Source organism: Ctenopharyngodon idella, chromosome 12, assembly GCF_019924925.1.
Source record: "Ctenopharyngodon idella isolate HZGC_01 chromosome 12, HZGC01, whole genome shotgun sequence".
NCBI classification, from domain to species: domain Eukaryota; kingdom Metazoa; phylum Chordata; class Actinopteri; order Cypriniformes; family Xenocyprididae; genus Ctenopharyngodon; species Ctenopharyngodon idella.
This window is the reverse complement of record NC_067231.1, coordinates 28,517,048-28,532,642: the sequence shown is the minus strand read 5'-3', so window position 1 is coordinate 28,532,642 and position 15,595 is coordinate 28,517,048. Positions and strand designations below refer to the sequence as shown.

The following is a 15,595-nucleotide window of genomic DNA, read 5'->3' as shown; positions in this document are numbered from 1 at the left end:
ACTTCTTCAAACTATTATCACAAAGAAAAGCAAATGATTTGCTCTCAATTTCCACTAAACTCTCATTCACTCGGAGGTGAATGTTTCTCCCTCCCCTTTTTTGGAGTGACAGGCGGATGGAGCTTCATCTGAGCGAATCACAAAGTGCTGGAATCTACTGCCTTTGTCTGATACACTCACCCGTAGTGGCGAAAGGGGGTCCGCGTGAAGGAGGGGGCTGGAGCTTTTACAAACCAACACAACCGACCCAAGTCCTTCAGTCCCGGGCCGTGTGCGCATGCAAACGCATCGCGTTATTATTGAGGGAAAGGTGGGCGCAGGAAACCCGCAGTCTCCGATGGTTCTGCTGTCTGTCATCCATGCGCAGAACCGAAACACAGCAACCCAGCACCTGCTAACCGAGACCACCGGGATATAAGAGATACTAACACGCGGATGGATGGGACGAACGCTGGGAAATGAGTTCTGGGGAAAGCATGCATGCTGAAAACATTTAAACATTTCCTGCTGACCTCGAATATACGGTCATGTCTGACACCTGACAAATCCTGCGTCCATTTGCAACTTTCCGAAGTTCCCCGCTCCTCGGCTGGATTCACGTTACATCTTCGTTTCTTTCAGTTGTTCTGAGTGTAAGAAAGACGAGACGGCGACTTCAGTTGATTATCTGTCTTTTCTCGGTTATCCGATGGATATTCACTGTAAGGCAGACCCCTTCTCCGCCATGCACCGTGAGTTACACTGGAGTTTATCTGGAGAATGACTGGAATAGGAAATGATTAGGCTCCCGGGGAAAAAAAAAAAGACCAAAATTACACTCTTCTTATATTGCATTTATACTATAAATAAAAAAGTATAAAACAGAAACAATAAAGAATAATCAAAATAAATGCGGCTGTGATGAGAAAATTAAAATGTGCCATGTGCAAATCACTATCTGTGATTATTATTTACAAAAAAAGAATGCAAGATAATGCCAAAATATTGTGAGGATATTGGGATAATTCCATTTCGCTTTACAGTAATGATTATTCAAAACATTAAAAAAAAAAAAAAATGTACATGCTTAATGTTTCTGCATCAAACTATGGACTTTTAATTTAATTAAAATGGAATGTTTTTTTAAACAACCAATCGAGAATAACTATGTAATTTGATCAAACACGACTGTTTAATAATTCATATCTAGGGAATGACAACAATAAATGCTCGTGTAATTTAATCGCTCACCTACGAGTAACAAACAACAGTATTATTTCAACAAGAACATCCAACCAGAATAGATTAATGTACATCACTAGAAAAAAAATATATGAAAATAAACATTTATTTTATTTGAGAAACGCTTAAAAAGCTTTTGATAGTCATTATATTTACGCCAGTGTGGATTTAGGGACAGTAAAATTACATATTACTCTTTTTGTATAATAAATATATTAATGTTTTAAATAATAGTTTTTAAAAATATAATACTTTTGTGAATGTTTTCGCTGTGAAAATAATGCAGACTAATTATTTTAATCATTGCACCGTCTATTTATTCAGTAATTTAATGTGAGTACAGACAGGGATTCATTATCACAAACTGCGTTTGATTGTAATGAACCTTTCTGATGGTTGATAACTCGCGTGTCGCTACACAGAACGCGTCGTCTGTTAATTAGATGAATGTGACGGACTTCTGCCGGACGTCACCGACGGCCTGTATGTAATGTTATGTTTTGGGTGCTTGTTGCTGTTGTCTCCGGTATAGGGCACGGGGGAGTGAACCAGCTGGGCGGGGTGTTCGTGAACGGAAGGCCTTTACCTGACGTCGTGCGCCAGAGAATCGTGGAGCTCGCGCATCAAGGGGTCAGACCCTGTGACATCTCGAGACAGCTGAGGGTCAGTCACGGCTGCGTCAGCAAGATCCTGGGCAGGTGAGACCCTCATACGAAATACGACAACGTGATATTTAGCCTACCGTTTAAGAACAACGCATCAGTTGAGGTCGTGTATATGTTTTGTGCTGTGACCGAGTGCTCACATCTGGGTTTTCCACATTTTTAATCGTCAATAATTTACAATCCAATTTTAAAGTGTACACTCTAAAAAATGCTGGGTTAAAAACAACCCAAGATGGGTTGAAAACGGACAAGCCCAGTGATTGGGTTCTTTTAACCCAGCGGTTGGGTTAAATGTTTGCCCAACCTGCTGGGTAGTTTTATTTAACTCAACTATTGTTTAAAAATGACTGTATTGCTTGCTTAAAATGAGCCTAAAGTATGTCGGAAATTAACATTTATTAATGTATTAATAAGTTTAATGAATAATAATTAAACAATAAACAATTTTTAAATTGCTTATTAATAGGCTAAATGTGCACCTTTTGATGATTAGTGTTGCCTCTAGTAATTATGTGTCTGATTTTTAATTTCCAACCTATTTTGGGTTCATTTGGGTTGTTTTTAACCCAGCATTTTTTTTTTTTTTTTTTTTTTTTTAGAGTGTAGCCTATTCATCAATTAAAATGAGCTCATAAAACACTGGATGCATAATAATAATTGTTTAGCAAAATGCTGCACTAGTTTTAGATTGAGGCACCCAATATACTGTCATCAAATTAAAACATTTGCCTTTTTAACAGCACAGAATTGAGAATCATAAAAATGTGCATTTTTTCCTTGATTACTAAATCCCAATTTGAGATAAACAAAAACGCCTAATGAGCTTTGAAACTCAGCATGATGAGATCTGTGATTATTATTATGTCCACAAAACTGTTTTCATCTCAGACTATAAAAATCCAAAAATATTTTAAATGCCCTTTGTTTTTCATATAGAAAAAAAGAGCAATTTATTTGCTTTTAGTCTATCAGAACTGGGCCTAAAAAAAAAAGACCAAATATTTGACCATTCATTTGAATGATCAAATTAATTATTAAAATTAATTTGTTATAGTTCAGGGTATTTCAACAAGGTCAAAACCAGAAGTACAAATGCTAATGTGTTTGTTCAGTCATCGCTTGTCCATTTTATTAAGTATATTAAAAACATGTCAGACAAAAATACGTAAAATTCGTTTCAAGCTTCTTTTTTATCTGAGATTAATAAGTAACTAAAACAGATGGTCTGCTTAATGTCCTGCTGCGCAAAATTTTAAATTAGTATTCTAATCATATGATAATTTCCTACTAGTACTGCTGTGGGCCGTGTTAAGTAGCTTAGATAAAACATTTTCATGGCTTTGTTAGCACGCATCTGTTGTTTATCGTCATTAGGTTTGGTCAGGTTATGAAAGTCAGATTTACACTTGTTTCTGCAGATATTACGAGACTGGCAGCATAAAGCCTGGAGTCATCGGAGGATCCAAACCCAAAGTCGCCACGCCGAAGGTGGTGGATAAAATAGCGGACTATAAAAGACAGAATCCCACCATGTTCGCCTGGGAGATCCGGGACAGGCTGCTGGCGGAGGGGATCTGTGATAATGACACCGTCCCCAGCGTCTCCTCCATAAACAGGTTAGAAGAACCGAGGCCGTCGTTTAACAATAACCATTGTGTCAATTATTCAGTGACTTGTAGTTGGCGTCTCTAATATCATGCGTCAAACTGCCTTAGACATTTTTAACAAAACAAAAGATGTATGTGATATTCTTGTTGTGTAAATCTGCAATACAATTATTTGACAATAGGCTTGTGTTCTGTCCCGATACTGATCCTACCGAAGTGCTCGAGCGGCGTACGGTTGCTATGGTTACCAGGTGAAAGCGACATCGCGAGCGTCTGTTTAGCGCACGTTGACTAACTCGTAATGGTGGTTTTAAACCTTTAAGTGAAAAAGAAACCGCAGACATTTGAAACATGCCTACATTTAAATGAAAAACGAATTAATTTAAGTAACATTTAACACCCCTCAATTGGGGCAAAAAAAAAAAAAAAAAAAAAGTATAAACTTCAATCGAGCAGCTTTTCCTTTTTTATACGCAGTCTGATCGCCATTCATTGAAAGAAAATTACTTACACAACATTTAGCTATTTGCTTGCTGCTTTTCAACACTATAAAAATGTTGGGTTGTTTCAAACCATGTTTGGGTCGAATATAGACAAACCCAACCGTTAGTAAATGTGGACAAAAACAAACGTTGGGTTTAAATGTTTCATTTAAATTTTTAAACCAACGGTTGGGTAAATATGGACAAAAACAACCGTTGGGTTTAAATTTAAAATGTAAAATTTTAAACCAACGGTTGGGTTTGTCCATATTTTACCGAAACATGGTTTGAAACAACCCAGCGTTTTTTAGAGTAATTTTGAAATAATACAATCTAGTAGGCTAGTTATCAGGTGTTTTGGTTAATATTAGTCTGTCTGTTGTGTCAGTATAGAGGTCTGTTGTGTGGTTTGCCGGTGGTCTTATGTGTGTAATTCAACCCCCTGCTCCAAAATACCGCAACAATGACAGACTGAAGCTCTAAAATCTCATCTGACCGAGTGAAAACCGATCAATGAACGCTGATCAGACCTGGTAAAAGAGACACAGAGCTGCTCGATTAGAGTTCATGTCGTTATTAATCGGTTCCTTCTATTTTCCAAAGGAGAAGAAGAAGTAACGAGGCGTTTTTTATATTTTCATACGTTTCCAAGAGACTAAATATATGGGCTAAAGGATGTATCCTCATGTTTATTTGTGTTTACATAATTAATAGTCTAGAAAATAAATCCTTCATGAATACATTTTAACACCGCTGTGAGTGAAAATGTTATTATATAAGCCAGTTTTATTTTTGGTCCCACTTTATATCAGGTGGCCTTAACTACTTAAAAAAAATAAAAGCAATGTGCTTATTGTGTTCATATTGTATTGGAAAACACATTTGCTGCTATTGAGGTGGGATAGGAGGACAGGATTGGTGGTATGGGTAGGTGTAAAGAATGGGTCAACAGTATAATTATAAATGTTATTACAGAAATTAATTACAGATGTAATTACATGCAGGGTTTTTAAAAAAAATATAAGTACAATGTATGTAAACAATAACTGCATTGTATCAAAAGATTCATTTAAATGTAAGCACATAGTAGTTAAGGCCACCTAATATCTTATTTTTTAACAGTTTTTTCCCCCCAAATGGGAATGATATCGATAATGCACCCCTATAAACTACAATATGGGAAATCTGCAGTATGCATAATCCATAATCCAATATGATCCTATTTACATCCTTAAATTGGTGTTTTGGGGTGGTATGTTAGACCTGTGTGGAAAATCAAAACGGTAAAAAGAAGCAGTGAGGCGCTGAACTTTGGTTAAGATTCACTCTTCCATAAAACCAGACTCTGCATTACATTTTAATGAGTCGATGGTGAAGAATAGAGCGCCTCACACAACAGAAGAGAAGGCTAGAAAAAATTCATTTCATGCCTCATGGTCACCTAAAAAGGGCCGTTTGAATGTCTTTTGACATGAACTTGTGAGATAAATGCAAAATGTACGTTAATATAATTACCAAAGCCCTTAAACGTCTCTAAAATCTAATTGAATTCAGTCTGGATATTTTGAAACAGGAAACAGGTCTTTGTTTACGAGGAAAATTAAAATATGAATATGGATAAAAGACTTTGATGAAACACAATTTATTCCATCTTTATGTCTGTTTTTATATGTCGATATACTCATGAATGAAGCCCTGTCTGGATCCTTGAATAAGGCTGAAACCAAACTCAGTCTGTTGATAGAACATAAAATAATTTGGGAATTCTGATCAAAGTCAGTTTGATGGAGTACAAGAAGGGAATCAGTTTCATCCGCAACCTTTTATTCATTAAAGCAAAATGTTGCAAAGTCGTGTGCAAACTGAGCCCGGCCTGTTGACAGTGAGAGGATGTTCAGACCTCAAACACTTTTCTTTAACATACATTATTAAGTGTTACAGAGTTCCTGTTGTACTAAAGTGTCTCTATACAGCCAACAAGTGACAGCACTGAAACCGCCGGACTTATAAAAACCACCTCGACGGCACTCAATACTATTGATTCACATGTAAAGCATTTTTAATATTTCTTAAGAGGATTTTCAGACACAACCCAGACATTAATTCACTCTCCCAAATGACTTATTCAATAACAGAAACATAGATTCTGGATAAAGTCTGCAGATTTATTCTCCCCAGGCCATGCGAGAGGGGTCAAACAATGGTTTTAAAGAGAGAAATGAAATATAATATCGATATGTTGTCACCGTTCTTTCCTTTCAAAGCCCTGAGGACACATCCCTAAAGCTGGTGTTTATTTCAGCACATATCAATATTAGCAGCACGCTCATTTAAATGGAAATATATATGATCTTTGAATAGTATCCGCGGCCACAAGGTATATTCTAAATATTTTTACAATCAATAATCTTCATGGGGCATGAAATGAAAACTATGCCATGGTTTTTGCATATATGTTGCATTTGTTTGCTGAAACAGAAGCAGCACCACTTGTGATGAATAGATCTAAAGTTTACAAATGAGCACGACAGCGGGCCCTTTTCCCAAAGTGCCGTTCAGATTAACAGAATCAAATGCTGGCGTAAGCTTGTACATCGCACTGAGCAACTATTGCTTTCCTGTCACATATAATTTATAGCTTTCCATTTGCATCCCGGCACCCATGTGGCTAATTCCGAACTTTTTATCTTAGAGTCCAGATCAATAGAACCTCATCCACACTAGAACCAAGCCTGAGGCTCTCCTCAGGACCGAAACGCACACCGAGAGCGTCGTGAGGACGATTATCGAGGTGAATTGTTGTGATTTCATGCTTTGTTTGCAAGATCACTCAAGGCAAAAGAGCTCAGAGAGCTTTTCGCTATATCTCACCTTAAAGCGAGTCTGCTGCTTCTCGCTCGGGTAAACGGGATCTGGACGTCTGCGGTTATCCGTTCTGTCAGATCCCCCCTGCTCGGAGATATATAAAGTAAATCTGAGATTATCAGAGAGAGACAGACAGACTGAGACATTGGCTCTGGAGTTTTATGTGAGTGAATGTACTGTATTTACTGTGCAGGATCATTCGGACGAAGGTTCAGCAACCGTTTCACCCCTCACCAGATGGGACATCTCTTTCCACCCCAGGACACACTATAGGTAAGATCACATCATTAACTCCAGGGGCCATTTTTGGACCTTTCTGGACAAGGTCATCCCTCCAAATCAAATCAAGGGCCAAACCGTTCTGCTCAGAGATGGATATTATCTGCAACTGGGGGAAAATAAAAAAACACATTCCCATTCCCCGCTTACTATTTCCTAGTGTTTTAACTGAAAGTAGTACACACACTAATCCTTTACTCATTATAAATCATATCTGAATCTGTAAAACCCGTCAAGTTACAGTAACTCAAACCATTTAAGTTTTACTGTAAACTCATATACGTTAAGTTAAATTCACTTATATTTAAGTGTTGTTTAGTCAATCATTAGAGTAAACTCAACTTAAAAATGTTAAGTTTATTCCACTCATTCAGTTTGACAAATCTAATATGTCTTAACAACTATACAGCTACTTAAATGGTTTGAGGAAACCGATTGCCTTAAATGGTTTAAGTTCATCAAACTCAAAGTAATAAAGTTACATCAAAATAAGCAAAAACTAACATTTGTACAAAGCAATGATGACAGGAGAGGCAACAGTGAAATGTTTAAACCTGTGAATGAAAAGAAATGTTTTAATGACTTAATGACATTAAATAAATGTATACTGTTCCTTTTATTAATAATATAAAATAAAAATAAATATAAATATTATATAAATTAAATAAATAAATAAACATATATATATATATATATATATATATATATATATATATATATATATATATATATATATATTAATTAATTTTTTATAAATATAAAATAACATTAATAAAAATATTAATAAATATTAATAAATTAATATAAATATAATTAATAGTAAATTAATATTAATAATAAATATATATATATAAAATAAAAAATGTATAAAAATATGAAGCAGCACGACTGTTTTCAACATTGATAATAATCATAAATGTTTCTTGAGCAGCAAATCATCATATTATAATGATTTCTGAAGGATCACGTGACACTGAAGACTGCAGTAATGATACTGAAAATTCAGCTTTGATCACAGGAATAAATTACTTTTTATAATATATTAAAATAGAAAACAGCTATTTTAAATTGTAATATTTTTTCACAAATTTTACTCTGTATTTTTGATCAAATACATGCAGCCTTGTTGAGTAGAAGAGACTTCTTTCAAAAACCTTAAAACATTTTATCGACCACAAATATTTGAACTGTATACATCTATATAAATATAAAATTTTCTATATTTATTTATAATATTTCTAATTTAAATACAAACTTAAATAAATACTATTTTGCTATCTATATTATTTTCTTTAAGATTTAATGATTGCAAATCCAGTGAGAGGTTTACCTCAATATTGCTCATTGTTGCAACCCAGCAACTCCTAAACACATCTCCAGACTTAATGAGACCAAATGAAGAAATATTTACGATTCTTCACTATTGTAAGTGACAAATCAAATGCACATAAATCGATCATGAGACCGACAGTCCTCTATTGAAGCTTGAGATGGTCTAAATTCATGCTGGAGAACATGATTTTGTTCATGTAGCTCCAGAGCTTCTGCTATTCATGTTCATATTTACAATTAAATTGTTGTTTTTAGTGTCATCTGTAATGAAAAAATGTGCAATAATTTAGAAAACATCTTCACTAGTGGTCCTAAACTTTTGAACCCCGGTGTATCTTGGAAAACAGACCAAATGCAAGCGACATAAGATGCGATAAACCCTTTCTGTCCTGTAATCAGACTCTGATGTGATGTTATACTCATGGGAAGAGTTTTGATCGTCTACCCTCTCTCTCTCTCTCTTTCTCTTTATAGTCCCCAGTACAGCGTCTCCTCCTGTCTCCAGTTCTTCCAATGACCCCGTGGGCTCCTACTCCATCAACGGCATTCTGGGAATCCCTCGCTCCAATGGAGAAAAGAGGAAAAGAGATGCTGGTAAGTCTGCGGTTTCTCCCTTTTTTTGTGGAGGATATGCAAAATATTTGGCCACAAGTGCTGCAAACAATATAACTCCAACTTTAATTATCAATAATTATTATCATTAAATGTATACATTCATAATTATTATTTATTTTCGTGTGGAATTTACTACATTTTACAAGATTGTCCTTGAATGTGTAATGATTGGGCGCAGTATTTATCATGTGTGTGATTGTGAGGGAGGCTGAGGTGGTTTTGATGTGGTCATGTGACCCCCACAGGAGCCCCCCGTTATTAATCTGCACTGCAGTGATTAAGAGAGCTTCAGTAATTACATGTCAAGATGATGTAGCCAACTAACAAACTCAGTCAAACAAGAACGACAGTCTTAAGAGGACATTTAGCTCAAGGACCCCCCTCTCTCTCTCTCTCTCTCTCTCTATCCCTCTATCGCTCTCTCTACACCGCTTACTTTAACTATCTGCATGTCTGGTTCACTTCGCAGCTTATTCTGACCAACAATCACACATCTACAATCAGACTGACAGTTTTTCCATTTTATGGGGAAGGATTTCTGTTCATCCAAAAATATAAATACTATTTTATAGAATAGAGGTTTCCATTTCAAATAAATACTGTTCTTTCAAACTTTCTATTCACCAAAGAATCCTGAAAACAAATTGTATTACCATTTCCACAAATATGAAGCAGCACAACTGTTTTCAACATTGATAATAATCAGAAATGTTACTTGAGCAGCAAATCATCATATTAGAATGATTTCTGAAGGATCATGTGACACTGAAGGCTGGAGTAATGATGCTGAAAATTCAGCTTTGATCACAGGAATAAATTACATTTTGCAATATATTGCAATATAAACCAGTTATTTTGAATTGTAATAATATTTCACATTATTACTATTTTTACTGTATTTTTGAACAAATCTTACCGATCCCAAACTTTTGAACAGTAGTGTATATATAAAATGTTTTCTATAATATTTTAGAATATAAATTATTATTAATGAATATACAAAATATTATTCTATATCATATACATTTTTCAAAATAAAAAGAAAGAAATGTACAGTTCTGCTTGTGGATATCTACACTTTCCATATTTTATTTTTTATTATTATTTATTTATTTAATTTTTTTGCTGCCTGGCAAATCCAGTGAGTAGTTTTTCCTCAAAAGCACTCATTTTGGCAAAGCATTACCTCTAAAAACACAGATTAACTGCTAAAACTCTTTGTGTCTTTACTTACAGAAGTTGTGTAAACCAAATCAATCGGTTTACAGCTTACCATTTTTGTGTGCAATATGCCCACAAACATTGTTTGTGCTCATTTGGAGTGGCATGTGAGACTGAGACCATCATGCAATGGCGTCTCTCTCTCCTATGAAAAGTGAATGAGATAAATGCATTTGTTTCCCTGTCTCCTGACTTTGACGTCACAGCTCACAATCTTCGCTACTGCCGGTTTTGTATGCTGTGTGCATTATCATGACATCATTTTCCTGTGGCTATAGAGAGATTTTACTATGGTAATAGGTGATTAGCTAAAAAACAAAGCAAAGATAGCAGCATGCAGGTCGTGTGCCAACTGTGCAACTGCCATTTCTCGACATGTAACTGATACGGTGTGTTTCGCATTCAGTGTCCACGTGATCCACCGCACACAGAACGAGTCGTTCTTGTGATTAGAGCGCGGTACACTTGCAGTCATTTGTGTTGCATTGGGGCTCATTGGTTTTCTTGCTGTCAGATGCTGCAAGGGCGCAGGGGTGACATCAGCAGTGGAGGAAATGATGGGAGACTTCAGATCTGCTTGTGTCGGAGTGTGCGTGTCTTTAAGATGATTGATTGTTTTGGGGGCTGTTCTCTGGCCCAAATGATCCTCTTGATGCGTGGCCATTTTCTTGATTTAAGCGCTGGGGATGAAGAGGTGGAGGAGAGAGAAAGAAGAGAGGAGGAGGGCAGTGTATGTTATGTATAACTTCACAAACGGTCATGCGATGCACACACACACACACATAGCTCACGGACTGTAGACACCTGGAATCCAGAATAGGTGTACTTTATCTTTGCCAGACGAACCTGCACGTGCGCACGCACGGTTGCCTGATAACGATGCTTTTAAAACAATGTCTTCCCTGCAGCAAAATCTAGTAAATTGAATGTAAAATCCCATAATACACTGAAAAAAAGAGATTTTTTTAGTTGTACACAAAACAAACATTATTGAAGTACATTTAAAAAATAATAATAATAATATATATATATATATATATATATATATATATATATATATATAAACACTATTTCAGTATTTCTACTTTAAAATTTCATGTTTATTTGCTATTTATTTGTAATTATTTGTGAAATTTACTAGCAATTTTTGACCAAATTGTTTCTACGCTGTAAACAAATGAGTAAATGAATTGAGTAAATAATTACAAAGAAATGGCAAGTAACATTGAATTAAATGTGAAATTTTGAAGTAGTAAAACTCAAATAGTATTTTCTTGTAAAACATACTCCAATAAGCTTTTTATCATTTTATTTAAAACTTCGAAATTCTTTTTTTTTTTTTTTTTTGTCAAAAACTGTGCAATTTACAGTGCATTTTACTTCCATAATGTGATGTATTTTTCCTAGTTTTCACATTATGGAGGTAAAATGCACTGTAAATACTTAGGATTTACTTTGCAACAGTTTTCACTCAGAAACAGCTAATAAATTTCATAAATAATTACAAAGGAACAGCAATTAACACAGAATTAAACATGGCATTTCGAAGTGGAAAGATCGAAACAGTAAATCGTTCTCCAAAAATCATTTTATACAGTGCATTTTACTCTGATGAAGTGATGTTTTTTTCCTCGTCAAACAGCAAAACATATGCATGAATGTGCATTAAGAAAGTAGTCAATTTTGATTTCACTGGGTGCTTTGAACAGTTTCTTAAAACACCACACAAACACAAACAACTACTTTCTTAGAAAACCACTGTGAGATTTTAAACGGCGTGCTGTCAGATGCAACATAATAGATCTCAGTGGTAAAAGCAGGGTGTTTTTTTGTGCCCCGGTTGTGGCGGCACGCATGCCAAGAGAGGCCAACAGCTTCTTACAGTACGTTTGGAGTCAGCAGCAACCTCAGACGCAGGGCCCATTACGAGCCGAGCACAGAGATAATGCGCTGTGACACGCGTTATGTACATGGCGGAGCTGAGAGAGCAGGCCGCGGGGACACAGGTGTCACACCAGCCATTAATCTGACAGCGCTACTGTATTACTGCAAATTAAAAGTAGCACGATACAGAGAGAGAGAGAGAGAGAGAGTGAGAGAGAGAGAGACAGCGCTAGTATCCACACGGACTCTGGCTGTCTGAGCTGCGAAGCTGCAAGTGACATTTAAGAGAATTTGCAATTCCGCCGAGAAAAGCTATTACGGCACAAATTAACATCTAACATCCACACATCCCAGCACCCCCCTCTACAGCTGTCTCATAAGAGCAGACCATTAAAAAGATGAGAGCAGTTTTACGCCGGCCAACCCAAGACACCACTGGTGCTGTGCAGTTTATGCTTAAATTGTGCTTACGTTTTAACATTAACCTGACTGTCTTGTGTTTATGCATGTTTAATTTTTAGTTGTAAAATTCCACTTTGCAATGATTATTGTCATGAACATGATGGCTCGGATTTCATATACTATAGTGTTGAGGCTAGAGAATCCTATAAATAAGATATTAAAGTGGTCCTTGATTATGATTTCAGTTTTTTAACTTTAGTTAGTGTGTAATGTTGCTGTTTGAGCATAAACAACATCTGCAAAGTTACGACGCTCAAAGTTCAATGCTTTAGAGAAGAGGAAGAGTTGTTGTAGTAGAGTGTTGTTGTCATGCCGTCATTTTACGCCGGACTGCTTCACAAACGAGGGTCAGTTCAACGCTGGATTTGCACAAAAGATAAACATGACGGCACATGCTAGTCGATGAGTTGAATCAACTCCACAGCAACTACATAAATTTATCCACTAACCATTCAGAAACGTCTAAAAGTTGTAACTTCTTCCTGAGTCTCTCCATCAGTGTCGACTCCGGTTTGAACAATGTAAGGCTGAACACCGTTACTGACAATCCTCATTTTGGCTGCGTGAGATTCTCCAGCTTTGTTGTTGTTGAGCAACCGAAGCGCGAGCTGTTAAAGCTCCGCCCTCTTCTGGAAAGGAGCCGGGAGCAGCAGCTCATTTGCATTTAAAGGGACACACACAAAAACGCCCACACAATAGGGGCAAATTTGACAAGTTATAATAAATGATCTGTGGGGGATTTTGAGCTGAAACTTCACAGACACATTCTGGGGACACCAGAGACTTATATTACATCTTGTAAAAGGGGCATAATAGGTCCCCTTTAACAAATAAACAACCAAAAAATGCATTAATATGATGTCCTTCATATAGAAGCTTATAATGCTGCATTACCACACTTGTATTGTAGTAAGAATAACTGAGAAAACACTGATATTTTTTTAATGAAAACTATGGTTATCATGATGAACTTGGTAATTTTCCAAAATATTATTCTAATGTTATTTCCAAAATTTGCTGTTTTTAATCCAGTGTATATTAGTTTTATTTTTCTACATAGGATATTTTACACTTTAGTTTAGTTTATATAAAGACACAAGTCTTTATATAAACTAAATGTAAAACACTAGTATAGTACACAAAATGTGTTTGATGCAAGGTGACGAAACCAGAACAGTCCTGTTATTAGCAAAAAAATCTGTCTACAGTGCAAGTTCATTATAACAGGAGAGGTAAAATTCACATACTATCCATCCTAAATAAGTATGCAAGATGAAAATTAACATGCTCCAATTATAGCACATTGAAAACAGCATGCTAAAGGATCTGGATTATATAACCTTTCTGGTGGTACAAACGTTTTAGGCCAACGGTAATCCACTGGAAGAGGAAAACTTTGTTCTTTTTCATATTTAAAAGTGAGGCTGAAACTTAGAGAGCATGTAATAAATTTCTCTAGATGCCAACATGCATACGGTACATGAAAGTGTCTTTATCCCTGCATACGGTCTTATTGCACACTCAAAATATGGGAAGTACACACTTCAAGTCTATAGTATAAGTATGCAAATTGGTACCAGGCCTAGTTTGCTTTCATAAAATAAACAGTTTTGGATCTGTGTTGGTTCTGCACTTGAAAGTCATGTAAAGTCTGGTTCCTAAAGCGAAACGTGAAAATCTCTAGTGCAGACACAGTATTTCTCTCTCTCTTTCCCATGGGGTCAGGCCCTGTGGGTGTGAATCCTGCGGCGTTATGGAGTTGCTTATCTGCTCTGATAGAGCGGGCTCCCTCGTTACCTCAGTCTTAATACTGACTCACGTCAAAAGGAATCCGCTCCACTCAGTCGCAGATCAATACCACAGCAGCAGGGCAGCACACATCGCAACTGTGCAGCAGCGCCTCAAAGCCGGTGCCAGAGGCTCCAGGTGAAAGGCATTACATAAGCACGAATGGGACAAAACACTGAATCATTGTGTGACCGAAAAAAGAAACTAAACTGCGCACTTTACTTTGGTAACTTAAGAGATAGAATAAACAGGGCAAAATTGGGGAGTAAAGCAGTAGTAAATGCAAAAATGAAAATTCTCTCATTTACTCACCCACTGCATGTTGTTGCAAATGTGTATGTCTTTATTCTTTGAGACACAAAACGCAGTATATCGCCATAATACAGGCTGAGCTCAAGTCTCTTAATAGTCATATGAAATCTCATTTGCACTTCTGCATATGTGGACAAATTAGATTTGAAAGCTGCTGTAGAAGGTAAGATTTCTAGCCAATAATTGTTGGGTCTGATTCTTCTCACTACTTTTATACTTTTCTGCTCTTATAATATTTTTGTTCAGTTTTTGCTATATAGTTTCAGTTCTTTTATCTGTAATGTAAAGATGTTGGTTTCCTGGTCACAGTAAGAGTCACGTGTGGATTCAGTAGTCGATTTTCTCTAAGCAGTTGAAGCGTTACGTTCATTGCTCCTGCCAAAACGCCACAGCAAGCCGGAGCAGTAATGGGCGCACATGTGTGTGTTGCTCATCCAGCGAGTGGGAAGCTGTTGTCACTGGTGTGAATGACAAATGCAGTTGTATTGATCAGGTTTGTGGCCCAGGCTCCCTAATGGCACCTAATTAATGACTTCATTTGCCCCTGCGCCCAATACAGCAAATACCCACTCCACCTCAAGGACCCCCATGGGAGCTGTCCAAACAGAGCGCCTGCTCAGAAACATGCAGCTTTAACAGGCTGAAGTGGGAAAAACACATGGCTAAGTCGAGCATCACTATTATTATTGCTCAAAGAACTGAAGGTGAACTCTTGTGTTTTCTATGAGAGAAAAAAAAACTGAACATCTTAGCAACTGTCTTTGCAAACAGCCTAGAAACAAAATTCAATACTATAGCAACCACGAAGAACACCCTAGCAACAGCATAGCAATGCCTTAACAACCATCTAGATCGCCCACTC

The 15,595-nt window shown here is 36.5% G+C and overlaps 1 protein-coding gene across 2 annotated transcripts in view; it reads left to right on the top strand.

The window, feature by feature from the left end:
* The first annotated feature begins 217 nt into the window (after nucleotides 1-217).
* Nucleotides 218-15,595, top strand: part of pax2b (paired box 2b) — a 33,876-nt gene continuing 18,498 nt past the window's right edge. Inside the window, exons 1-5 of one of the 2 annotated variants that reach the window (XM_051913781.1) lie at nucleotides 218-731; nucleotides 1,754-1,919; nucleotides 3,305-3,502; nucleotides 7,034-7,113; nucleotides 8,926-9,045. In XM_051913781.1, coding sequence (XP_051769741.1) covers nucleotides 689-731; nucleotides 1,754-1,919; nucleotides 3,305-3,502; nucleotides 7,034-7,113; nucleotides 8,926-9,045 — 607 coding nt within the window. In that variant the 5' untranslated portion in view covers nucleotides 218-688. The remainder of the gene's footprint in view (nucleotides 732-1,753; nucleotides 1,920-3,304; nucleotides 3,503-7,033; nucleotides 7,114-8,925; nucleotides 9,046-15,595) is intronic. The other variant, XM_051913782.1, reaches the window with a different exon arrangement.